General features: G+C 36.2%; 1 protein-coding gene across 5 annotated transcripts in view; it reads left to right on the forward strand.

Moving 5' to 3' along the window:
- The window catches only part of AGPS (alkylglycerone phosphate synthase), a 404,117-nt gene that overhangs the window by 277,667 nt on the left and 98,893 nt on the right, over positions 1-27,557 (forward strand). For 3 of the 5 annotated variants that reach the window (XM_004426664.3, XM_087435431.1, XM_087435430.1), the window contains exon 2: positions 11,226-11,315. The exons of 1 other annotated variant lie outside the window; for it this stretch is intronic. In XM_004426664.3, the coding sequence (XP_004426721.1) occupies positions 11,226-11,315 (90 nt within the window). Of the gene's footprint in view, positions 1-11,225; positions 11,316-26,162; positions 26,288-27,557 lie in introns of those variants that run through there. One more of the 5 variants, XM_087435432.1, reaches the window with a different exon arrangement.

Raw genomic sequence — 27,557 nt, forward strand, 5'->3', positions numbered from 1 at the left:
GGATAATCCTGTGTAAAATTTGGGTACAGACCTGTCTACCCGCCCCCTGTCATGTAACTAAATCTCCATTCCCTGTTACCTCTGTTCCCCCCACCCCGTCTTCCACATGGTAAGTGCCCCTACTTGGCCCTCTTGCAGCCCTCTTGTTTTGTAGCAAAACTCTACTCAGGTCCATCTTCTCCTATAGTGCAGTGAGTTTAAAGTTTTTCTTTCCCTCAATTCCAGTCCCTCCTGATTTTGATAACGTTTGGGTGACAGCAACTTGATTTTAAACTATTTACATCAAGGCTTTGTATCCCTTTGTGGCTTTTCAACAGATGAGGCTTCGGCTCTCAACTTTCCCTCATATCTTAAGGCAGTGTTTACCCAAGTGTGGTCTGTGGATGGCTTGAGTCAGAATTTTCTGGAGGTGCTTGTTGCTTGTTTAAAATGTAGATTCTGACACCCCACTGCTAGAGATTCTTTTTCTCTCTCCTTAGACTTCGTGGAGTTCATCTTTTTCTGTGGGTTTGCCAGGAGCAAAGGTAACAATTCCAACTATCTGTCGTTTAAAGTAGAAGGGGCTGCTGCTTGTTATTATATTACTGTTTTAAATAAAAAACACTTGTTACAGCAAGAAGGCTGTGTATATCAAGGAGGTATGGATTTCACACTTGACCTTTTTAGGGTTTTGCCAAGGGTATTGGTTGGCTGTCCCCTGGAGGACAGCTAAGAAAGGGAACTCAGAGGCTTGGTTTCTGTGTTAAAATGACATACATATTTTTGGAGACATTTATATTTTCTTTGTTTTGTTCAGTTTTATAGTTTTTGCGGACAGGTAAGGCTGTACCAGAAATGACCTTTGGTCACTTATAGGTTGGTCAATATAATAAGCTTGTGATACAATTTCTCTTCTAAATACTAGCAGGCAGGGAGGGAACGATGAAGGTGAGTTGGCATTTTCCTAGTTGGTGGTAGAGAAAGTCTGGAGTGGGTTACCTAAATTAGATTACAATGGACAGTGGAGGGACCAAATCATGAAATTTAAAGCATAGTCCAGGGCCGGGCCTGTGGCTTAGCGGTTAAGTGCGCGCGCTCCACTGCTGGCGGCCCGGGTTTGGATCTCGGGCGCGCACCGACGCACCGCTTCTCCGGCCACGCTGGGGCCGCGTCCCACATACAGCAACTAGAAGGATGTGCAACTGTGACATACAGCTATCTACTGGGGCTTTGGGGGAAAAATAAATAAAATTATAAAAAAAATAAAAAATAAAAAAAATAAACTATAGTCCAGGGAGCACAAGTGGTCAAGGGAAGTGTACATCCTTGTTCTCTGTCTTTTGTGGCGACAACTCCGTGATAATGATTTATTTGGGTTTTATTTGGGTTGTTTTCCTCATTCATGTAGGCCAACACGTGAGGGTAACTGATAATATGGTTGTGCCTTTCCAGGCCTTCAGAATGGCAGGTACCAAGCTTGTGTGAGTGTGTGTGTGTGTGTACACACCTGCTCTAGTACAAAATATTTGGAATATATACTACAAGTGTGAATGACTAATAGTCTGTATTACCACTTTCAAAGAGATTATTCAAACAATAATGAATTTCTAATTAGTAGAATTTGGTAGTAGGTAAAAAATCTGTGGCTAAGGGAAGGCACCCCAGGAACTTGCAGTGGGTAGTGAGTGCCAGATTAGTCTGCCAAGGAGTAAGGCTAGCCTTTACCTTATTTGCCTCCGTCATCTCTTCTTTCCCCACTTCTTTGTGCGTCGGCCTATAAGATTTTTTTCCCATACCCATGTAATCCTTTTTCTTCCATTTGTTAATTCATAGCAAGTATAATAGGAATTGGACCTTGAGGACACAATTTTTGACCCTTGAATTCAGGTTTTAAAAAGTTTCTTCAAAGTGCCAGTTTCTTGTAAACTATAAAAAATTGACTGTGAGAAGTTAAATATGTATTTGATTTGCTGTATGTTTGAAGCTGACTCATTCTTAATGGAATTCTATTATTTAAAGAGACCCGAAAACTTGTAGAGATGGCTAAGAAGCCCAACAATGGGCTTTATAACAAACCATCATGGAATTTCTGTATATATGTGAAAGAAAGAATTGTTTTCTTGGAACAGAGAGAAACTGCGCTGAGATTCAAGGGCTGAGCCGCATATTTACTTTAGGTTCCGAGTTGTGGTAATCATACTTTTTTAGTTCATTTGTCTGTGAACAAATGCGAGGTCTCTCTTATTTTTATTTTCTTCCATCTCTGATTCCTAATCCCATCTGCCCCCTCCCCCATTGGGCACTCATGAATGTTCTTGAATATATATGTACAAGTTTTGTAAAATATGCAGTGTTATTTAGTATGTATATTTTTAATTTGCTTAAATGGTATTATGCTGTAGACCTTATTGTTTCTCCTTTTGTGTTCACCACTGTTTAAAAAAATCTCTTCATGCTTCTGTATATGTATCTATCTACCTCACTGCTTCTGATTACTGCATAGTAAGTATTTCACGGAATTAACTTACCACTTATCCATTCCTATAGTGATGCCTCCAGCTACTCTTACAAACAATGCTCCAGAGAATATATCAAACATGTTCCCTTATGGAGCTATATGTGAATTTCTCCCGAATATATACCCAGGAGTTGTTTAACTGGGTCATAGAAATGGCATTACCTTTGAAAACTTAGCACCTGATTGCTCTGTGGAGTGGCTTACCAGTAAAGCATGTAGGTTCCTCTTCTCCATGTTCTTGCTAACAACTTTCTCTGTGTTAATTCTTATATTTAATCTATTTTACACTATCACATTGGGAAAAATTAGAAAGTTGATGAATAACTTATTACATGGAAGGGCCAAATTTTTATCATGGCAACTAGAGTTTTAAAACTTACAATGGGGATAGTGAGGGAAGATTGAAATTCATGTTGAAGTTCACAAAGTGTCACATGATAATGTCCAGGTTTTGCAAGGAGAAGGCTCACTGTCTAGAGGGCCGAGATATTATCTTGTTGACCTGTCCAGAAACCTGATTTTGAAGGGTCCTGGAGTCAGTCATATTTAGGTAGTCTGACTTGTGTTAACTAACCTCATTAGTAACCGAAGTTAATTAGAATGCCAGTAGACAAATTCAGGATGAAAAAATAAAATTATCAAGCCTCCTGGCCATTTCAGTTGGCCATTTTTTCTCTGTAGGAAATGAAGTATAATTAGAAGTAGCTTGGTGAGTTTTAATCAGGGCAGGAGGAAATAGTCTATGATTCAGATATTTAATGGTGTCAAGCTATCAAAGCCTGATGGCATTTATCTGTTTTCTAAGTCAAATGTTTTAACAATGTTGGAACTGTGAGATTTGCAGCAGTGTTAATTAAGTGGTGATAATCTATCCAGGTCTTTTTTTTTTTTTACTATGAATTTTATTTATTTTTTTGGCTGTGTAACATATTAATTATATATATATATTTATTGAGGTAACATTGGTTTATAACATTATATAAATTTCAGGTGTACATCATTGTATTTCGACTTCTGTATAGACTATATCACGTTCACCACCAAAAGTCTAGAGTTCCTCCATCACTGTACAAATGTCCTCCTTTACCCCTTCTGCCTTACCCCTACCCACCTTCTCCTCTGGTAATCAACAATCTGTTCTCTGTATCTATGTGTTTGTTTGTTGTTGTAGTAGTTTTTTTTTGTCTTCCACATATGAGTGAAATCATATGGTATTTGTCTTTTTCTGTCTGACTTACTTTGCTTAGCATACTACCCTCAAGGTCCATCCATGTTGTCACAAGTGGCAAGATTTCATATTTTTTATGGCCGAGTAGTAGTCCATTGTGTATATATACCAATCTTCTTTACCCATTCATCCGTTGATGGGCACTTAGGTTGTTTCCAAGTCTTAGGTTGTTTCCAAGTCTTGACTATTGTAAATAATGCTGCAGTGAACATAGGGGTGCATATATCTTTTTGAATTAGTGTTTTCATCTTCTTGGATAAATACCCAGAAGTGGAATAGCTGGATCATATGGCAGTTCTATTCTTAATTTTTTGAGGAATTTCCATACTGTTTTCCATAGTGGCTACACCATTTTACGTTCCCACCAGTGGTGTACGAGGGTTCCCTTTTCTCCACATCCTCTCCAACATTTGTTATTTCTTGTCTTTTTCATAATAGCCTTTCTGACAGGCATGACGTGATATCTCATTGTGGTCTTTATTTGCATTTTCCTAATAATTAGTGATGTTGAACGTCTTTTTATGTGCCTGTTGGCCATGTGTTTATCTTTGGGAAAATGTTCAGATCCTCTGCTCATTTTTTAATCAGGTTGTTTTTTTGTGGTTAGTTGTATGAATTCTTTATATATTTTAGATATTAACCTCTTATTGGATATGTGATTTGTGAATATCTTGTCCCAGTTGGTAGATTTCCTTTGCTGTGCAGAAGCTTTTTAGTTTGATGTAGTCCCATTTGTTTATTTTTGTTGTTGTTGTTTCCCTTGCCTGAGGAGAAATATCCAAAAAGATATTGCTAGGAACGATGTTGGAGAGTATACTGCCTGTGTGTTTTTCTAGGAGTTTTGTGGTTTCAGGTCTTACATTCAAGTCTTTAATCTATTTTGAGTTAATTTTTGTGTATGGTGTAAGATAATGGTCTACTTTCATTCTGTTGCATGTGGCTGTCCAATTTTCCCAACACCATTTCTTGAAAAGGCTTTCCTTTCTCCATTGTATATTCTTAGCTCCTTTGTTAAAAATTAGCTGTCCCTGAATGTGTGGGTTTATTTTTGTGCTCTCAATTCTGTTCCATTGATCTGTGTGTCTGTTTTTCTGCCAGTACCTTGCTGTTTTGATTACTACAGCTTCATAATATACTTTGAAATTAGGGAGTATGATGCCTCCAGCTTTGTTCTTTTTTCTCAAGATTGTTTTGGCTATTTGGGGTCTTTTATTGTTCCATATAAATTTTAGGATTCTTTGTTCTATTTTTGTGAAAAATGTCATTGGGACTTTGATAGGGATTGCACTGAATCTATAGATTGCTTTTGGTAATAAGGACATTTTAACTATGTTAATTCTTCCAATCCATGAACGTGGAATATCTTTCCATTTCTTTATGTCTTTGATTTCTTTCAACAATGTCTTATAGTTTCAGTGTACAGATCTTTCACCTCCTTGGTTAAATTTATTCCTAGGTATTTTATTCTTTTTGCTACAATTCTAAATGGAATTGTCTTCTAGATTTCTCTTTCTGCTATTTTGTTGTTAGTGTATAGAAACTCAACTGATTTTTGTATGTTGATTTTGTACCCTGCAACTTTACTGTGTTTGTTTATTATTTCTAGTAGTTTTCTAGTGGATTCTTTAGGGTTTTCTGTATATAAAATCATGTGATCTGCAAGTAGTGACAGTTTTACTTCTTCCTTTCCAATTTGGATCTCTTTCGTTTTTTTTCTTGCCTAATTGTTCTGGCTAACACTTCCAATACCATGTTGAATAAGAGTGGCTAGAGTGGGCATCCTTATCTTGTTCTTGTTCTTAGAGGAATAGCTTTCAATTTTTCACCATTGAATATGATGTTAGCTGTGGGTTTGTCATAAATGACCTTTATTACATTGAGATACTTTCCTTCTATACCCATTTTATTTAGAGTTTTTACCGTAAATGGATGCTGAATCTTGTCAAATGCTTTCTCTGCATCTGTTGAGATGATCATGTGATTTTTGTTCTTCATTTTGTTAATGTGGTGTATTGTGTTGATTGATTTGCAGATATTGAACCATCGTTGCATCTATGGAATAAATCCCACTTGATCATGGTGTATGATCTTTTTAATGTATTGTTGTATTTGATTTGCTAATATTTTGTTGTGGATATTTGCATCAATGTTTATCAGCGATATTGGTCTGTAATTTTCTTTCTTTCTTTCTCTTTTTTTGCTGAGGAAGATTCTCCTTGGGCTAACATCTGTTACTAATCTTCCTCTTTTTGCTGAGGAAGATTGTCCCTGAGCTAACATCTGTGCCAGTCTTCCTCTACTTTGTATGTGGGTCACTGCCACAACATGGCTGCTGACTAGTGGTGTAGGTCTGCACCTGGGAACCAAACCTGGGCCACTGAAGCGGAGCACACCGAACTTACCCACTAGGCCACAGGGCCAGCCCCTCTAATTTTCTTTTTTTGGTGTTGTCCTTGTCTGGTTTTAGTATCAGGGTGATGTTGGCCTCATAAAATGAGTTAGGAAGTATCCCTCTTCTTCAATTTTTTGGAAGAGTTTGAGAAGGATAGGTGTTAAATCTTTGAATATTTGGTAGAATTCACCAGGGAAGCTGTCTTGTCCTAGATTTTTGTTTTTGGGGAGGTTTTTGATTACTCTTTCAATCTTAACTATGTCTTTTATTTGATTTTTTGCTGTTCTTTTAAAAAGTGGCTTTCTCTATAACTAAGCTATTTAGATTAAACTATTTGAAAGGGAATTAGTTGCACTGTTAGATTGAGGCAGTAAGCATTATAAATAGTTTTATAGGAAATTTGCTATTGAGTTTTTAGAAATACTTTTGTAGGACCTGTAGACTAGATATGAACATGGTTTTAAATTTATTTTAAAGCATATATTTTTTAACTTAAATTTAGAGTTAAACAATATTCTATAGTTTTGTCCTCTCACTTGGCCTTTATATTTTTAATGGACACTCAGCTTCAATTTTTTTTTTTTAAATAAAAGAAGCTGGTAGGACTATTACTTCATTTATAGGAATTTTTGTAGTATATCTTTTCAGGGATATATCTGTTTTATTGATCAAATCTTGGTAGCTCTCTCATCACTTTTGTTTTTTACCTTCATGATTTCCTTTAGGTTATCTAGATCTTGAAGTAATTAGGCACACAACTGGATAATAAGAATTTTAATTAGCACAAAAAAAATCCTTGAAAGAGTTTTTATTTTTAACTTCTACATATGGTACTACATATGGAATTAATTTGAATTTAACTGATACTGAGCTTGGTTAGTTAGAAATCCAGCACTGGGGCTTAAGTTTCATACTTTAGTTTTTGTTTTTCAAAAGCTCTGAGATCATATGATCTTTTTCTCATTGTTTACATTGAAAAAGAGATAAAAATTTGGTTTTCATCTGAACTGAGTAATGAAGTATCTTTTATTTAGAATTTCGCTTATTGGAATTATATTTGAAAAAAATTCTTGTTTTTTTTAGTTAGCTTGCTGAACTTTTTTATTGCTAACCTCAAATAAAAGTAGTTAAAGCATATTTTCATTTTCCTGATTTTTCTAATGAAGAATATCAGGATTAGAAATAGTAATGGTAGAAACCATGCATTTATATCAAGATGCTTACAATTTATTACTGTTAGAGGAATAGTAATCTGTTAATCTATGTATGTACAGAGACTTAAAATTGAAAATTTCCCATTTTAAGAATAAAGAAATTAACTCTTTATGGTTTTCATAAAAATAATGATAAATCTAAATATTTCGTTTAAAAATTGTGCAAACTACAGCACTGGGAAATGCAAAATAAAGACTATCTATATCATGGGAGAATGCTGCCACCTTGTGTATATGTGATGCTATTTTATGTCTCCATTTTCTTTTGCTAGGTCCAGCTACTACAGTGTGTTTTTTTGCCATTTGGTACTGTGGTCAGATGTGTAAATTTATAAGACATTTGTTTTATTTTTTTCATGTAGTAAAATCAAACCAACTTTTCTTTTTTCTTGCCAGGAGGAGGTGTCTTGCATTTTGAAGACATTAAATTTGGTGTAGTTAGCTCAAAGAATTGGAAAGTCTGCGAGATCAGTCTGGTTAGTTGATCTCTGGGGTTGGAACAATTGAATCCTTTTATTTGAATCTTATGGGAAGTTGGTGATTCTTTCATCTTCATTTCAGTGCTTGCAGTGCTTTGGGATCATTACTCTGAATGGCAGAATTCCTTATACTATAGATAGAAGAAGTATGGGGCATTGGACTTACCGACACAACCATATTTCTTGATTTTTGAGTGTTTTCTTTTAGGTCAAGTGTGGAAGAATGACTATAATAATAAAATGTAATAGTGCTTTGAAAAATGTTTATGTGATGAAGAAAGGATTTCTTTAAACCATTTTAATTACCTGAGGGCTTAATGACTTAGTGGGTTTCAGATATTACCTCTCTCAAAAGGAAGAATCGTGCGACTGGGAGTTTGCCTTCTGATACAGCTAGCTTAGCTATGTAATCATGAGCGCCTCTCTGGGCACAGGTTTCTTCATCTGAAAAATGAGCAGTTGAACTCGGTGGTTTCTAAGGACCTTTTTAGCTTTAGAATTCTATGACTGTGTAAAGTTTTACTCCAGTTTTAAAAATGTTAATGCTATAATGCCCTTCAGTGTACTCCTACTCTTCAGTGTACTCATTATTCTTATTTTCTATACAAGAAGTTATTTTAAAGTTTAACGTAATCACACAGTTGTGTTTAACTGTCATAGAATATGTTAGTAATTTTAGGGGACGTGTGTAAAAGTTTAAAACCAGAAGCCTAGGAAATTTGCCTACTTTTTTTTTTTTTTTAACACTTGAAGGAGTACTTGAAGATTGGTTTTGGAGTAACCTAGATTTTAATTATATACTATTTAAGCATCATAACGCTGTTTTGGGGGATACAAATGCATTCCAAATGCCTACATCTCAACTTCTGGCAAGGCTCCAAAAGTTGGTATAAATATGGTAAGGCCCATATCATAGGCAGAACTTTCTGATTGAGATGAAAAGAGAGAAAAAGGTACCTTAGTCTACAGTAGAAAACTTGGAAGGTCTTTAGGATATTACCCAACTGAAAATTTAAGGCCAAAGATTCTTCAATATGTAAATCTCTTAACTTTTTAGCATACAGCAGCAGTTATTTCCTGCTTACCTTGACTCATTTTTCTCGTGAAGCACTAAGAGTGAAGACATATAATGAGGTTTAGCTTTTTACTTTGAGGCCATCTGGGAATAATTTTTTAAAATTCTAGGCATAATTTTAAGGAAAATGATTCTCATTGTTAAGTTTTGTAAACATTCCAAATTCAACATCTGTACTGAAATAATCTCCCAGTGCCTAGTGGTAGTAATACCAAAGCAAAATGACTATATTGGTATTTTTGCATTTATTTTGTGTAACACCAAACTACTGTTTCATATAGTACAGGCTCCATGACAAATGTGTAAATTCACTAACTAATAAAATACATTTCACATACAAAAATTTATGCACATATTATAAAACATTAAGTAAAGATGTTAATTAAAATGTACGTATTATCCTAATGTAAATTATTATGGAAATATAAAAATTAAATATTAAGTAAATTATACTTCATAAAATTGAAGAGAATATAACCATGAAAAAAGCACAGTGGATGATAACCTCATCTTTTTTAGAAAGTGTAATCTTAAGAAAACGAGCGTGTCGGGGCTGGCCCGGTGGCGCGGCAGTTAAGTGCGCACACTCCACTTCGGCGGCCTGGGGTTCGCAGGTTCGGATCCCGAGCGCGCACTGACGCACCACTTCTCAAGCCATGCTGTGGCGGTGTCCCATATAAAGTAGAGGAAGATGGGCACGGATGTTAGCCCAGGGCCAATCTTCCTCAGCAAAAAAGAAAGAAAGAAAAAGAAAACGAGTGTGTCAATGGTGACATTAGTCATAAGGTTTTTCTATAGAGATTTTTCCAAAATCTTTCTTCCAAAACCTTCCTCTACAGGGAGGTAGGAATGTGAAATCAGAAGAAAATATTGGATGATAGTTTATAACAGGCTAATCTACAAATCCAGTCTCTGGATTGATACTCTTGAGATACTTTTTGAACAGTTTGTTTTTGTATAGGGACTATAGTTTTTATTGATAGCAACCTATAGTTTTAAAGAAAGTATTCCTCATTTCTTTTTCTTAATTTTATGTATAGGTGGAGATTTCAGTACACAATTAATGACCTGTATTTGGTTCAATTGTATTGTGTTAGTGTTCCACTTGTTTGAAAAGCCTTTGAACTGGATAAAGAATTATGATTGTAATACAAAATTTGCTTGTCAATTGTCATTTTCTTCTTCCTTGAGAATAATGGAGAATTAGAACGCTTTCTCAGTACATCCTTGTTTATTTTGAAATTTTTAAAAATATTGAGATATAATTGACATGTAATGTTATATTAGTTTGGTGTACCACAATAATGATTTGATATTTGCATGTGTTGTGAAATGATCACCACAATAAGTCTAGGTAACATCCATCACCACACAGTTACAAATTTTTTTTCTTGTGATGTATTTTGAAATTTTAATGCAATAAATAACTTTCTGTATAGAGAAGAGTTTTCTTTTAAGTATGTTCATTATAAACTGCGTGATTGAATTTTCGGTAAGAAGATTCACCATCACTTTATTTCAGTAGCCCAGGTATACTAGGGCACCATGCTAAAACATGTAATAAACGCTGACACAACACTGAAGTGTGATTGCTTATTGTGTTCTGTCTAGGCCCAGACCTATCTGTTCTCATGTAATGTGCAAAATTGAATGAGTGAGTCACTGATTTTGATGAAAATGATTTCTAAAACTATGAAATACTGGCAGTTTGGAAATTAAAAATAGCATATTGTTTTGGAATACTGAAAACTGTTATAGTCATTAACTATTATGTTAATGTTAATGTGTAGGTCAAGGTGGAGATTGGTAGTTATGTGAAAGTTGAAGGATTTAGAATGTAAACCGAGTACTCAGATTTTTAATCTACTTTATTAAAAGTATCTGCTACTAGTAGTGTCATTACTAGTGAACTTATTTTGTAAATTGATCTTTTTCATCATAGCAGAAGATTAATAATTTTGATTTTTCTAATATATGCAAAAATTTGTTTCCTGTTCAAGTGAATTTATTTTAATTGCATAATTTTTTAGGCCATCTTATAAGGTAAACTCAATAACGTGCAAAGTAAAGCATACTTTTCTCCTTTGTTCTTCCTTTTTCCTTTGAATGCATTAAATTTGGTGGTTGTAGCCATTTGTGAAGCAGGTGCTGCTTATCAGAATGATTCTATATGTAGAAATATTACTATAGACATTTTGATATGTATTTTGTTTAAACTAATATGATATTAGTGGGATAAGGTCTTTTAAATGATTGTGAAAGTTAATAGTCAATGATACACTGTTCAGTTTTGAGATGTTTAACATAGGTCTTATTTGTATATTTTTTTCTTCTCATTAGGCAAGAAATTATGAAATGGAATGGATGGGGATATAATGATTCCAAGTTCTTCTTCAATAAGAAAGGCCAGATTGAATTGAGTGGGAAAAGGTAACTCTGGGTTGTTTATTTTTTTCTTTCATTCCTTTTTTTCTCTTTCTTTCTATGAAAAATTTTAACATAAGTAACAAACATAACATGTTAAATAACATACATACGTGAAAATAGGATAATATAATGATTCCTCCCTCTATTTATCAACATTTCACCATAATTGCTTGTTTTTTTTCCTGTTGTATTTCAGATTCTGATATTTCCTCCATGTCACTTCTAAAATTTACATATGTATCCCTTAAAAAAATAAGGACCTAATATAACCAGTCATATAATACCATTATCATACTCCCTAAAATTACAGAAATTTTATAATATCTGATTATCCAGTCCACATTCACATTTCCCCATTTGTCTCAAAAATGGCGTTTTATAGGTAATTTGTTTGAATCAGGATCCAAAAAGGTGTACAGTCACCCTACCACCCAGTCCCCATGGCATTGACTTTGGCTCAAAGTAACTCCATTTTTAAGACTGGGAATTTACATTTGGGGTGGGTTATTATGAAAGGTGAACAGTTTTAGGTCTATGTGAATATAAATAGTTTTTTTAAAATTAGTTTTCTGAGATATATTAAGAAAGAAGTGATGAAGAAAGATCAGTCATTTGTGTGATAGCTTTCACATTCCTGAAATGTTTTTGGTAATGTGTTGATAAGAATTCTAAAGACAGTTTGTATTATTACTGTACCAGATACAGACAGAATTGTAAAATGAATTCTTAGTTGAGTTGAAGCAACACTAACCCTGCCAAAGCTGATTTTTGGGGTTTGTCTATTGAATGTTGATATAACTTTTGAAAGGACTGTGAGTACAATATGTAATATTTGAATACTGGCTCTAAAAAATAAGTTAAAAATTGAGACTAGGTAAAAAATTGGATCAGATATATTATGACTATATTCCAGCATTGCACTTTGACTTACTTAATATTTATTGGGCATTAATATGCTTAGGTTAATATTTTTTAGACTTTATGGTATGTCAGTATATTGAAATAGCAACAAGAAAAGTTTTATTCTTTTGGAGAAATTCTTTTTTCTTTGCAACATAATCATTCCATTTTTATGGCTTAAATGTACTCTGTACCTGAAACAAAACCTCAGGAGTCATAATTAGGAACTAATTTTAATGAAGGTATGAAGATGTACATTTGATGTTTGCTTTTTAACAGGAAAAGTAAATATTATCTGCCTGCTCATTCTCATCCTTAAGTGGGACTGGGCAGCATGTTGGTGGAGGCTTAGTTGAGAAATTGTGTAATTCAAGTAGAAGGAATTTCTGGTAAATTAAATTTACCAGTGTTCTAAATGTTGAGTGTTTATGTTTCAAGTAGAATAATGTCTAATACAGTAGAAACTTATCTATATAGAAATTGGCTTTACAAAATCTTCTGGGGGAAAAAGTGAATCTTCTGAACTTGAAAAACCAACTTCCTCTCCTCTCAGATGCTATCTTCATTTCTCTCTTTCTCTCTCTTTGGACCTTGAAGGTGCATCATCTTTCTTTTATGGAAGAGGGCAAATAGTCACTTGTACTTCAGCACAGTGCCATTGAAAGCATGAGACACCTACTGTCTTCTGTAGAGTACTGTAGGCTATGTAGTGGTTTATGTTACAAGTATATGGGTGTGAAATGAATGATTAGTCATGGAAGTTATCACTACTAATTATAGCTTAGTGGTCCCCTGGATTCAGGTTCTGGGTCTTGGGTGTTCTGGCACTTGTTGTGTCAGTTTTCCCAGAGAGGATCAGGTTGTAGGGGTCCAGTACGTTGTGCACTCATAAGATACTCACTTAAAGAAATTAGAACCCCTGTGTATTCATTTATGAATAGATTATTCCTTTTTCAGTGTATAGAAAACTTGTTAATGCCCTTCCTGATATTAAGATATGTAGAAAACAAAATTTGTAATTCAGATATTGTTTGGAGAGCATAAATTCAGAGCAAAGGAGACTTGGTGGTCTTAAGAGAGATTTTTATCCAGGTTGTAATAGAGCCATAGAATTTATCTGTTGGTATTAGACATTGGAAGATTGCTGCTGCGGCCACTCTTAACCAGAATGGATTCCTTAAAGGCCTCATTTCTTTGCATCATTGACTTGAGAGTCCGAGTCCGGTGGGGGAAGTAGGAAGAGAATGGGGGTACATCTGACTGGCAGAGCCTGCAAGGGAGACCAAGAAAGTGGATGTCAGGCATGTTTGATTTAGTGAAAGGTAGCCTTTGCTTCCCACTAAGACACAACCAGAGGGTAATTCTCCAAACACAGAAATGTAATTTAGATGCTCTAGCATTAAATATGTACTAATAAACTATTTAATAACTAAAGCCAAATAACTAAATAATATTCAGTTCCCATTTTGGTGCTTCCAGAATCACCATTACCTTGTCACAGACAAGATAATAAATAGGATTGAATTTGATTTTTCTGTATCTAGTCTAGTTTCCTAGGGACAATGGTTGAATTAGTAGTTTTCTCTGATTTTTATCAGAAAACATTTACAAACATTCCTTAAGGTAAATAATAGCTATTACTTATTGAGTGCCTATTGAGTTATCTTAAAATAACCCTTAAATGGATAGTAGTATTTTCTTAAAAATAATCAGGAGATTGAGAATGAGAGAGGTTAAATAGCTTCCTTGAGGTCCCCTGCTCAGTGGGAAATCGGGGTTAAAAACCTAAGTGTTTTAAGCTTCATTCTTGGGCTGTTTTTTTTTTTAAAATATTTATGTATATATTTTTTATGTGGCAACATTGGTTTATAACATTGTATAAATTTCAGATGTACATCATTATACTTCTATTTCTACATAGATTACATCACGTTCACCACCCAAATACTAATTACAATCCATCACCACACACATATGCCTAATCATCCCTTTTACTCCCCTCCCTCCCCCCTTCCCCTCTGGTAACCACCAATCCAATCTCTGTCTCTATGTGTTTTTTTTTTTTTTTTTTTATAATTTTATTTATTTATTTTTTTTCCCCCAAAGCCCCACTAGATAGTTGTATGTCATAGCTGCACATCCTTCTAGTCGCTGTATGTGGGACGCAGCCTCAGCATAGCCGGTGAAGCGGTGCATTGGTGCACGCCCGGGATCCGAACCCGGGCCGCCAGCAGCGGAGTGCACGCACCTAACCGCTAAGCCACAGGGCCGGCCCTGTCTCTATGTGTTTGTTTGTTGTTGTTGTTGTCTTCTACTCATGAGTGAGATCATATGGTATTTGACCTTCTCCCTCTGACATATTTCACTTAGCATAATACCCTCAGTGTCCATCCATGTTGTCACAAATGGCTGGATTTCATCATTTCTTATGTGAGTATGAAATGGCTCCATTGTGTATATATACCACATCTTCTTTATCCATTTGTCCCTTGATGGGCACTTAGGTTACTTCCAAGTCTTGGCTATTGTGAATAATGCTGTGATGAACGCAGGGGTCCGTGTATCTTTACCCATTGGTGTTTTCTTGTTCTTTGGATGAGTACACAGCAGTGGAATAGCTGGATCATATGATAGTTCTATCCTTAATTTTTTGAGGAATCTCCATACCATTTTCCACCGTGGCTGCGCCAGTTTGCTCTCCCACCAGCAGTGTATGAGACTTCTCTCCACATCCTCTCCAACACGTGTTGTTTCCTGTCTTGTTAATTATAGCCATTCTGGCAGGCGTGAGGTGATATCTCGTAGTTTTGATTTGCATTTCCCTGATAGTTAATGATGTTGACCATCTTTTCATGTGCCTGTTGGCCATCTGTATGTCTTCTTTGGAGACATGTCTGTTCAGGTCTTTTGCCCATTTTTTAATTGGATTGTTAGTTTTTTTGTTGTTGAGATGTATGAGTTCTTGATATATTTTGGAGGTTAACCCCTTATCAGATATATGGTTTGCAAATATCTTCTCCCAATTGTTAGGTTGTCTTTTTGTTTTGTTGATGGTTTCCTTTGCTGTACAGAAGCTTTTTAGCTTGATGTAGTCCCATTTGTTCATTTTTTCTGTTGTTTCTCTTGCCCCATCAGACATGGTGCTTGCAAATATGTTGCTAAGACCGATGTCGAAGAGCATACTTCCTATGTTTCCTTCTAGAAGGTTCATGGTTTCAGGTCTTACATTCAAGTCTTTAATCCGTTTGGAGTTAATTTTTGTGTATGGTGTAAGGTAAGGGTCTACTTTCATTTTTTTGCATGTGGCTATCCAGTTTTCCCAACACCATTTGTTGAAGAGACTTTCTTTTCCCCATTGTATGTTCTTGGCTCCTTTGTCAAAGATTAGCTGTCCTTAGATGTGTGGGTTTATTTCTGGGCTTTCGATTCTATTCCATTGATCTGTGTGTCTGTTTTTGTGCCAGTACCATGCTGTTTTGGTGACTATAGCTTTGTAGTATATTTTGAAATCAGGGAGTGTGATACCTCCAGCTTTGTTCTTTTTTCTCAGGATTGCTTTGGCTATTTGGGGTCTTTTGTTGTGCCATATAAATTTTAAAATTCTTTGTTCTATTTCTGTGAAAAATGTTGATGGAACTTTGGTAGGGATTGCATTAAATCCATAGATTGCTTTAGGAAGCATGGACATCTTAACTATGTTAACACTTCCAATCCAAGAGCATGGAGTATCTTTCCATTTCTTTGTGTCGTCTTCAGTTTCTTTCAGCAGTGTTTTATAGTTTTCAGTGTACAGATCTTTCACCTCTTTGGTTAAGTTTATTCCTAGGTATTTTATTCTTTTTGTTGCAATTGTAAATGGGGTTGTATTCTTAATTTCTCCTGCTGCTGCTTCATTGTTAGTGTATAGAAACTCAACTGATTTTTGTATGTTGATTCTATATCCTGCAACTTTACCGTATTCATTTATTACTTCTAAAAGTTTTTTGGTGGATTCTTTAGGGTTTTCTATATATAAAATCATGTCCTCTGCAAATAGTGACAGTTTCACTTCTTCCTTTCCAATTTGGATCCCTTTTATTTCTTTTTCTTTCCTGATTGCTCTGGCTAGGACTTCCAGTACTATGTTAAATAGGAGTGGTGAGAGTGGGCATCCTTGTATGATTCCTGTTCTTAGAGGGATAGCTTTCAGTTTTCACCATCAAGAATGATATTAGCTGTGGGTTTGTGATATATGGCCTTTATTATGCTGAGGTACTTTCCTTCTATACCCATTTTATTCAGAGTTTTTATCATAAATGCATGCTGTATCTTGTCAGATGCTTTCTCTGCATATCTATTGAGATGATCATGTGATTTTTGTTCTTCATTTTATTAATGTGGTGTATCACATTGATTGATTTGCGGATGTTGAACCATCCCTGTATCCCTGGAATAAATCCCACCTTATCATGGTGTATAATCTTTTTAATGTATTGTTGTATTTGATTTGCTAGTATTTTGTTGAGGATTTTTGCATTGATGTTCATCAGTGATATTGGCCTGTAACTTTCTTTTTTTGTATTCTCCTTGCCTGGTTTTGGCATCAGGCAAATGTTGGCTTCGTAGAATGAGTCAGGGAGCTTCCCCTTCTCTTCAGTTTTTTGGAATAGTTTGAGAAGGATGGATATTAAGTCTCCTTTGAATGTTTGGTAGAATTCACCAAGGAAGTCAGGCTGTTTCTATTATACTGTGCTTGAGGTACTTCTGCAGGTTGCCATACTCATCCATTGTATTGATCTTGTTCTCTCTCCCAACTCGGGGAGCACTTTACATTTCTACACTCTATACACCAGCACAGTAGAGTTAGTCATATTGTAAAAAGTTATTCTGTGACAGAAATTCCTGTTGTCTCAGTGAAAGGCAATGGGCAGAAGCATAAGACAGTTGTGATATTCCTAAAAGAGAAAATGGAATTTGTGACTAGAAAGGATGAGTACCAGAAAATACTGATTTGGCTGAACAGTATTAATTCACCCTTTTTTATTAATAATATTAGTTTGTGAGGACAATTTTTGAAATTCTTTGTAAAGATTTTCTGTTCTGGCATTGTAGTGGACTGAACAAATACAGACCCTTTGCCCTTTATAACCACATAGAAAACATAGGTAAAGTACCACAAGAAAGAAATATAACAGAGCTGGAAAGAAAGAAAAGGAAATCCTTAGGTGCCAGAAACTCAGAGTAACTCTCAATGAAAATTCATGGGGGTTCCCTTAATTCTGATCCAAAGAACATTGAAAAGGTAGGAAATTTTTATAAGCAAATGTGATTGATTGTCTGTATATATTTTTGGGAGGGTAACTTTGACATTTTAAACCTAGCCATTAAATTAGAAGCAATTATTATATGCTATTATAGATCTTAGGGGAAAATCAAAAGTTTTGTCCTGAACACTGTCTTTTGAACACATTTGTAATTTGTCAGTTTATAAATCCCTAGGTTTATAATGTTGCCATTCTTATTCCTTCTAGATATAGATGAATTGAGTCCTCCTGGGTTTAAGCAGCAGAAGACAGTACTTCAGAGCTAATGCAGATTTCTATAAACTAAAACTTTTGAAAAATGTCATTATTCTTTGACTTTAAAGGTATTATACATTAATTGGTGCTTACAAAGCACAAGTTAGTGTTTAAATGGAGAGAATTTGTTTGGGTTTGTTATACTTTGTATTTTCAGTGGCATAATTTTTCATTAAAGTTTTATCTTATTATAAAAAGGCTATTAAATTGCTTAGCAATTGTGGAACTCACTCTGAGGATAGATGGTTGTGTCTACTAGTATTTTGCTGCCTCCGTGCACTGCCCCAGAGTGAGAGTCACTTTATCTTTAGTCACCGTGGATCCTGACCTACACTTCCTTCTTGGATATTTATGTCCACAGAATTTTCTTTCCCTATAGAGTGATTTCATTGGTCTAGAAAGCTTGTTCTGGTACTATATCTTCTACAGTATAATCTACTTCAGTCCTAAGGAAAAGTGGTAAGTTGATCTCACCTTACATTTTACAAGAAAAACCGTTTTTCTTAAAGTTCTCAAACTAATCTTCAGTCATGATTAAAGATCCATTCAGTCATCACCCTGTTGCAACAATTGATATAGGCGCTTGGCTTTCTTCTTATCACATTTCTGGTTAAAAGTTTCATGTTTCCTGCCCACATGTTCACCCTACAAATTAAATGTCTTTGCAGCTTTGACTAAACTAGAGTTATAAGTTTCTTAAGAACAAAAGTCATATTATAATACCAATTCTATAGTCCTGCAGTGCTCATTGCAGTCTTATAAGTGTTAAATAAATGCTTGTTTATAGTTCTGGATGTAAATCCAAATCATTTTACTGTAATAATCAAGTCATTCCATAGCTGTTTCTTAAGTTAAATACCTCTAATTCCTTTAATTTTTCTTTTTCTTTTTAAATTAGGTTAAGAATTAAGGGTTGGTGGGACTTAGCATAAGTGACTCCATTTGGGGCCTGCTGTTTCTTGTTTTGTTGTTGTTGTTATAATTTTATTTATTTATTTATTTTCCCCCCAAAGCCCCAGTAGATAGTTGTATGTCATAGCTGCATATCCTTCTAGTTGCTCTATGTGGGACATGGCCTCAGCATGGCTGGAGAAGCGGTGTGTTGGTGCGTGCCCGGGATCCGAACCCCGGGCCGCCAGCAGCGGAGCGCACGCGCTTAACTGCTAAGCCACAGGGCCAGCCCCCTTTAACTTTTCTTATAATGCTTCTTTTTTTGTTCATTTACTTCTTTGACCTCAAAAGTTTTCACTTTTACTTCATGATATTTTATGAGATTTTTGGAGCCATTGGCAGTATGTTAGGCTTTATGATTTTTAAGTCAGGCTTCCTTGTTGTTCAAATCCCAGGGCATTGGATGCAAGAAAAAGGAGAATTGAAAAGCTTACATTCTGACATGGAAGTCTTCTTGAGCTGTGTAAGTTTTGTGCTGGAATTGTAGATAGTGGAGCACAGTTTTAAATCCAAGGTTCTGCCAGGCAAGATATTTCTTCAAAATCTGAAATATTGTACATTCAGATGTAGAGGTATGTTGTGTTTATCTTAGTGGTAGAATGTAGATTTAAATTTTACACATGAGAGTAACACGAACTCTGTATCTTTTAGTTCAAGTATCTTGAAGATGGTCACCTTTTTATTTTATAGGTAATGTTATTTGTGACTTAAGGGATTCACGAAGGTCTAAATATGATTCTTTCATGAATATCAAGAGTCTACTATATTTTGCAGAGACCTAAAGTAGTTTGCAGTTAAAATATAAGGGCCACCATTAAAACCTGATAGTTCCAAAGTGGTCTTTTTGTAGGACATTACTAGACACATGGTAGCATATGTATTATAACCAACTTCCCAGAATCTATACTTTTACCTTAGCTAAAATGAAGAAAATTTTATATGCTGAATGACTATCTTTAGTTTTTTTAGCTATGAGTCTCATAACTTCTTTCATTTCAATTTCTTTAGATTTATGAAAAAAGATTATTATATAATACTTTAAACATACCATTTCAATTTGATTTTTAGCACTTGTGATTTTTTAAATATAAAAAATTTGATTAAAACATTTGTTCTTTCTTTTTTTTCCTTTCTGTCATTTTTGTTTTGCTAACCTTTATGTAAAGATTGATTTGAGAATTTTAGATACTATTTTTGTTTTATAATATGAAGTTCATATAAGGGGTGACATCCACTCAGCCCATGCTCTGTGACTGTTAAAATTATGTGACAAAATCAGTGCTTTTTGTCACTTCCAATTAAAAATTCCTTCGATAGGGCCCAGCATCTGCCTTTTTTTTAAAAATTTTTTGTTTATTGCAGTAACATTGGTTTATAACATTGTGAAAATTTCAGGTGTACATCATTATACTTCTATTTCTGCTTAGATTACATCATGTTCACCACCAAAATACTAATTACAACCCATCACCACACACATGTACCGAATTATCCCTTTCACCATCCTCCCTCCCCCTTTCCCCTCTGGTAACCACCAATCCAATCTCTGTCCCTATGTGTTTGTTTATTGTTGTTATTATCTACTACTTAATGAAGGAAATCATACGGTATTTGACCTTCTCCCTCTGACTTATTTCACTTTGCATTATACCCTCAATGTCCATCCATGTTGTCACAAATGGCTGGTTTTCATCGTTTCTTGTGGCTGAGTAGTATTCCATTGTGTATATATACCACATCTTCTTTATCCATTCGTCCCTTGATGGGCACTTAGGTTGCTTCCAAGTCTTGGCTATTGTGAATAACGCTGCAATGAACACAGGGGTGCATGTCCTTTACAAATTGGTGTTTTCAAGTTCTTTGGATAAATACCCAACAGTGGAATAGCTGGATCATATGGTAGTTCTACCCTTGATTTTTTGAGGAATCTCCATACTGTTTTCCATAGTGGCTGCACCAGTTTGCACTCCCACCAGCAGTGTATGAGAGTTCCCTTCTCTCCACATCCTCTCCAACACGTGTTGTTTCCTGTCTTGTTAATTATAGCCATTCTGACGGGCGTGAGGTGATATCTCATTGTAGTTTTGATTTGCATTTCCCTGATAGTTAGTGATTTTGAACATCTTTTCATGTGTCTGTTGGCCATCTGTATATCTTCTTTGGAGAAATGTCTGTTCAGGTCTTTTGCCCATTTTTTAATTGGGTTGGTAATTTTTTTGTTGTTGAGATGCATGAGTTCTTTATATATTTTGGAGATTAAGCCCTTATCAGATGTATGGTTTGCAAATATCTTCTCCCAATTGTTAGGTTGTCTTTTCGTTTTGTTGATGGTTTCCTTTGCTGTGCAGAAGCTTTTTAGTTTGATGTAGTCCCATTTGTTTATTTTTTCTATTGTTTCTCTTGCCCGGTCAGACATGGTGTTTGAAAAGATGTTGCTAAGACCGATGTCAAAGAGCGTACTTCCTATGTTTCCTTCTAGAAGTTTCATGGTTTTAGGTCTTACATTCAAGTCTTTAATCCGTTTGGAGTTAATTTTTGTGTATGGTGTAAGGTAAGGGTCTACTTTCATTTTTTTGCATGTGGCTATCCAGTTTTCCCAACACCATTTGTTGAAGAGACTTTCTTTTCCCCATTGTATGTTCTTGGCTCCTTTGTCAAAGATTAGCTGTCCTTAGATGTGTGGGTTTATTTCTGGGCTTTCGATTCTATTCCATTGATCTGTGTGTCTGTTTTTGTGCCAGTACCATGCTGTTTTGGTGACTATAGCTTTGTAGTATATTTTGAAATCAGGGAGTGTGATACCTCCAGCTTTGTTCTTTTTTCTCAGAATTCCTTTAGCTATTCGGGGTCTTTTGTTGTTCCATATAAATTTTAGGATTCTTTGTTTTATTTCTGTGAAAAAAGTTGATGGAACTTTGATAGGGGTTGCATTGAATCTATACATGGCTTTAGGAAGTACGGACATCTTAACTATGTTAATTCTTCCAATCCAAGAGCACGGAATATCTTTCCATTTCTTTTTGTCTTCTTCAATTTCTTTCAGAAATGTTTTATAGTTTTTGGTGTACAGATCTTTCACCTCTTTGGTTAAGTTTATTCCTAGGTATTTTATTCTTTTTGTTGCAATGGTAAATGGGATGGTATTCTTAATTTCTCTTTCTGCTACTTCGTTGTTAGTGTACAGAAATGCAACTGATTTTTGTTATGTTGATTTTGTATCCTGCAACTTTACCATATTCGTTTATTACTTCTAAAAGTTTTCTGGTGGATTCTTTAGGGTTTTCTATATATAAAATCATGTCCTCTGCAAATAGTGACAGTTTCACTTCTTCCTTTCCAATTAGGATCCCTTTTATTTCTTTCTCTTGCCTGATTGCTCTGGCTAGGACTTCCAGTACTATGTTAAATAGGAGTGGTGAGAGTGGGCATCCTTGTCTGGTTCCTGTTCTTAGAGGGTTAGCTTTCAGTTTTTCACCATTGAGGATGATATTAGCTGTGGGTTTCTCATATATGGTCTTTATTATGTTGAGGTACTTTCCTTCTATACCCATTTTATTCAGAGTTTTTATCATAAATGGATGCTGTATCTTGTAAAATGCTTTCTCTGCATCTATTGAGATGATCATGTGATTTTTGTTCTTCATTTTATTAATGTGATGTATTACGTTGATTGGTTTGCGAATGTTAAACCATCCCTGCATACCTGGAATAAATCCCACTTGATCATGGTGTATAATCTTTTTAACGTATTGTTGTATGCGATTTGCTAGTATTTTGTTGAGGATTTTTGCATCGATGTTCATCAGTAATATTGGCCTATAATTTTCTTTTTTTGTGTTGTCCTTGTCTGGTTTTGGTATCAGGGTAATGTCAGCTTCGTAGAATGAGTTAGGGAGCTTCCTCCCCCTCCTCAATTTTTTGGAAGAGTTTGAGAAGGATAGGTATTAAGTCTTCTTTGAATGTTGGTAGAATTCACCAGGGAAGCCGTCTGGTCCTGGACTTTTATTTTTAGGGAGGTTTGTGATTACTGTTTCGATCTTCTTACTGGTGATTGGTCTATTCAAATTCTCTACTTCTCCTTGATCCAGTTTTGGAAGGTTGTATGATTCTAAGAATTTATCCATTTCTTCCAGATTGTCGAATTGGTTGGATATAGCTTTTCACAGTATTCTCTTATAATTTTTTGTATTTCTGAGGTGTCTGTTGTAACCTCTCCTCTTTCATTTCTGATTTTACTTATTTGTTCCTTCTCTCTTTTTTTCTTGGTGTGTCTAGCTAAATGTTTGTCAGTTTTGTTGATCTTTTCAAAGAACCAGCTCTTGGTTTTATTAATTTTTTCTATTGTTTTTTTTGTCTCCATTTCATTTATTTCTGCTCTGATTTTTATTATTTCTCTTCTTCTACTGATTTTGGGCTTTGTTTGTTCTTCTTTTTCCAGTTCCTTTAGGTGCATTGTTAGATTGTTTATTTGAGATTTTTCTTGTTTATTGAGATAGACCTGTATCGCTATAAACTTTCCTCTTAGAACCGCTTTTGCTGTATCCCATAAATTCTGGCATGTCATATTTTCATTTTCATTTGTCTCCAGGTATTTTTTGATTTCCTCTTTGATTTCTTCGTTAACCCAGTCGTTGTTCAGTAGCATTTCGTTTAATCTCCCCATATTTGTGGCTTTTCTGATTTTCTTCCTATAGTTGATTTCTAGTTTCATACCGTTGTGGTCAGAAAAGATGCTTGGTATTATTTCAATCTTCTTAAATTTATGGAGACTTGTTTTGTGTCCTAATATGTGATCAATCCTGGAGAATGTTCCATGTGCATTTGAAAAGAACGTGTATTCTTTGGTTTTTGGATGGAATGCTCTGTATATATCTACTAGGTCCATCTGTTCTAGTGTGTCGTTTAAGGCCAATGTTTCCTTATTGATCTTCTGTTTGGATGATCTGTCCGTTGGTGTAAGTGGAGTGTTAAAGTCCCCTACTATTATTGTGTTACTGTCTATTTCTGTTTTTATGTCTGTTATTAATTGCTTTATATATTTAGGTGCACCTACATTGGGAGTGTAGATATTTACAAGTGTTATATCCTCTTGTTGGATTGTTCCCTTGATCATTATGTAATGCCCTTCTTTGTCTCTTTTTACAGTTTTTGTTGTAAATTCTATTTTGTCTGATATGAGTACTGCTACCCCAGCTTTCTTTTCATTTCCATTTGCATGGAGTATCTTTTTCCATCCCTTGACTTTCAGTTTGTGAGTGTCTTTAGGTCTGAAGTGTGTCTCTTGTATGCAGCGTATATATGGGTCTTGTTTTTTTATCCAGTCAGCCACCCTATGCCTTTTAATTGGAGCATTTAGTCCATTGACGTTTAAAGTAGCTATTGATAAGTATGTACTTACTGCCATTTTTTAACTTTTTTTTTTTTCCTCAGTGTTTTAGTAGTCCTTCTCTGTTCCTTCTTCTTCTATACAGAATTGATGGTCTCTTTAGTTTGACCTCTGTCTGAAAGCTGTACTCTTTAACTCCCCTCCTCCCTCCTTTTATGTTTTTGATATATCTAACCTCTTTTTTGTGCATTTGTATCCATTACGTTCTTATCATGGAAATAGATAATTTTTCCTATTTGTGGTCTTCTCTTTTCCCCTTAAATCAGTCCCTTTAACATTTCCTGTAGCACTGGTTTCTTGGTGACAAACTCCTTTAATTTTTGCTTGTCTGGGAAAATTTTGATCTCTCCTTCCATTTTGAATGATAACCTTGCTGGGTAGAGTATTTTTGGCTGTAAGTTTTTTCCTTTTAGCACTTTAAATATATCATGCCATTCTCTTCTAGCCTGTAAGGTTTCTGCTGAGAAGTCAGCTGATAGCCTTATGGGGTTTCCTTTGTATGTAACTTGACATTCTCTTGCGGCTTTTAGGATTCTCTCTTTATCTTTAATTCTGGACATTTTGATTATGATGTGTCTTGGTGTGGGCCTCTTTGGGTTTATCTTGTTTGGGGCTCTCTGTGCTTCCTGTACCTGGATGTCTGTTTCCTTCCTCAGGTTAGGGAAGTTTTCATCTATTATTTCTTGAAATAGATTCTCTGCCCCTTTGTCTCGCTCTACTCCTTCCGGGACACCTATAACACGGATGTTAGTGCGCTTGATGTTGTCCCAGAGGTCCCTTAGACTGTCCTCACTCTTTTTAATTCTTTTCTCTTTTACCTGTTCAGCTTGGGTAATTTCTTCTAGTCTTTCTTCCAGCTCACAGATCCGTTCTTCTGTATCCTCTACTCTGCTTTTGAGTCCCTCTAATGAATTTTTCATTTCCAGTATTGTATTCTTCATTTCTGATTGGTTCTTTTTTATATCTTCCATTTCTTTGTTGACATTCTCACTGAGTTCATCTATTCTTCTCCCCAGATGAGTGAGCATCCTTAACACTCTTAGTTTGAACTCTCTGTCGGGTAGGTTGCTCATTTCTGTTTCACTTAGTTCCTTTTCTGGGGTTTTGTCCTGTTCCCTTACTTGGAATGTATTCTTTTGCCTCCTCATTTTGCCTCTTTCCCTGTGCTTCTGTCTATGTATTAGGTAGGTCAGCTACGTCTCCTGCTCTTGGATAGGTGACCTTATGTAAATGATGCCTTAGGAGGCTTCCAGTGTGCTTCCCTCAGTTCTCAATGTTCCAGGGGTGACCCCTATGTAGGGTACGTGTGTCCTTCTGTTTTGGCCTGTTTGCTCTCCCTGTAGGCACCCAGGGATGCCGAGTTATGCTCCTGGTCAGCTGTTGTAATGCTCAGCTGCTTGTAGTTGTTGTGGGCCCTTCAGTCTCTTTATCAGGTATGGGGAGCCCCAGCACAGTTGGCTGCAAGTTCTAATACCACATTTGTGTTGCAGTATTTCTTTTAAGTGAGTAGGCCCCCAGCATGGCAGGTTGTTAGGCTCACGGCCTTACAATTGCTGTAAGCCTCCAGCCTTTAGGTCTCTTGTCAGCTCTCTGAGGATTGCAGCTGGGTGGGGCTGGCCTCAGGCACAGGAGCACCCAATTGTTTCAGGCTTTGGAAGGTGGGGCGAACCCCCTACGTGGGTCTTTGAGAAGCACAAGTCTTCTGCAGCTGACAAGCCCTGCCGCCCACAGGTCCACACACACACAGTCAACACAGTCCTGCCCCCTGTGCACGCCCCGACCTCCCAAAGCAGACCCAGTCTCTCCACGGCCGGAGCCCCACACACTCCACCACTGCCCCACACTATCCTCCCGCTCCTTGTGCATGCTCTGCCCCACTGAAGTGGGCTCAGTTGCCAGGCTGCAGAGAATCCAGTCACCAATCGATGCAGGCCCACAAGTTGCCTGAGGGCTTGTTGTTGGGTGGGGCCAGTCTCTAGGGTGAGCTGCCTGCCCTGGCTGAGCTGGATTAAATCGGTGCTCTAGCGGGTGGGGCAGACCCTGGGCTAGCAGGCCTCAGGGAGAACTCCAATGGCGTCTGTGTCAGCACGCCCACACCAGGTCACAACAATGGCCGCCGCCAATGTCCCAGTCCTTGGGGAGGTCTCACCTCCCACTGAGATGCACTCAGGGCCTATCAGGTGAGTCTCGTTTCACCACAGCACTGTGCACCTTTCTTTCTGGTGATTTTAGGATGCCTTCTGAAACGGGTGAGTTTGCGTGCTGGCCCTTTATGAGCCGGTTTTAGTTTCTTTGTGAACCGGCTTTTCTGGGGGTGCTCCCCAATGTTTTAGTAGCAGGCAAAGTCAGATATTATGCCGCTGGTCTTGATTGTGCTGGGTCCACAAAATGCCCCCAGCGGGGGCGCTCCCCGGCTCAGGGCCCCGCGCCTCCAGGGAGGCTGCATACCTGTGAGCTGCTCCCGGCGGCCGTGAAGCTGGCGGCTTGTGAAGGCGGCGTTTTTCCTCTCCAGAAGGGAGTCTCTGCCTCTTCCACCTCAGTTAGGATTGTCTGTTGTTGCAGGAGTTCCTCTTATCCAGTTTTCAGTTCTGTCTCAGGGGTACTTTTTCCACGAGTAGTTGTAAATTGACTGTGTCCACAGGAGGAGGTGAGTTCCGAGTCTGCTTATGCCGCCATCTTGACTCGAGATCAGCATCTGCTTTTTTAATATCGAATTCTGCATTATTATAAATATATATTTAATTTTGTTGCAGACTTTATATTACCCACTGGTTTTTTTTTTGGCCGTCTTTGTGAAATCAAAGTAATCTTTGGAGGCTGGTTGCTAAAAGCTTTTGCAGTTACTCAAGCTCTGATGAAATGAGTGGGAAATAATCTTGAATAAAAGTATTACACGTTGTACGTTTTAAATAGCTTGCACAACACAGATGTTAAGACCAATTTGTAGTCTATTCTGATTTGTTTTCAGTATTGGTTTAATTGTTCTTTGATCTGGAATAAATAGTGACTACTAGAGTATCTCTTCTTTTCTCCACTTAAACACACATACTCACAAAACAGAAGAAATAAAAATAGCTATAGGAGGACTTAAACTACTATCTTGGAAAAAAATTAATTTTGACCTTGCTTCATACCAAATACAGAGATCAATTCCAGATAGATTATAGACCTAAATGTATAAGTGAAAACTATAAAACTGCTAGAAGAATACACAGAATATCTTTCTGAATTTGAGGTAGGCAAAAAAAGCAGAGAACAAAAAGCATTACCTATAAAGGAAAAAATGAATCAATTAGGCACCATTAACATGTAGAATTTTTTTTCATCAAAAGACTTTGAGAGTGAAAAGACAAATTACAGAGTAAAATATTTACCATATACATCCTTGACTTCAGAATATATGAAGAATTTTTATACATCAATGAGAAAACAGTAATAACTCAATAGATA

The sequence above is a fragment of the Ceratotherium simum genome, chromosome 9 (genome assembly GCF_057802395.1).
Source record: "Ceratotherium simum simum isolate JZ-2026a chromosome 9, ASM5780239v1, whole genome shotgun sequence".
Lineage (NCBI taxonomy): Eukaryota > Metazoa > Chordata > Mammalia > Perissodactyla > Rhinocerotidae > Ceratotherium > Ceratotherium simum.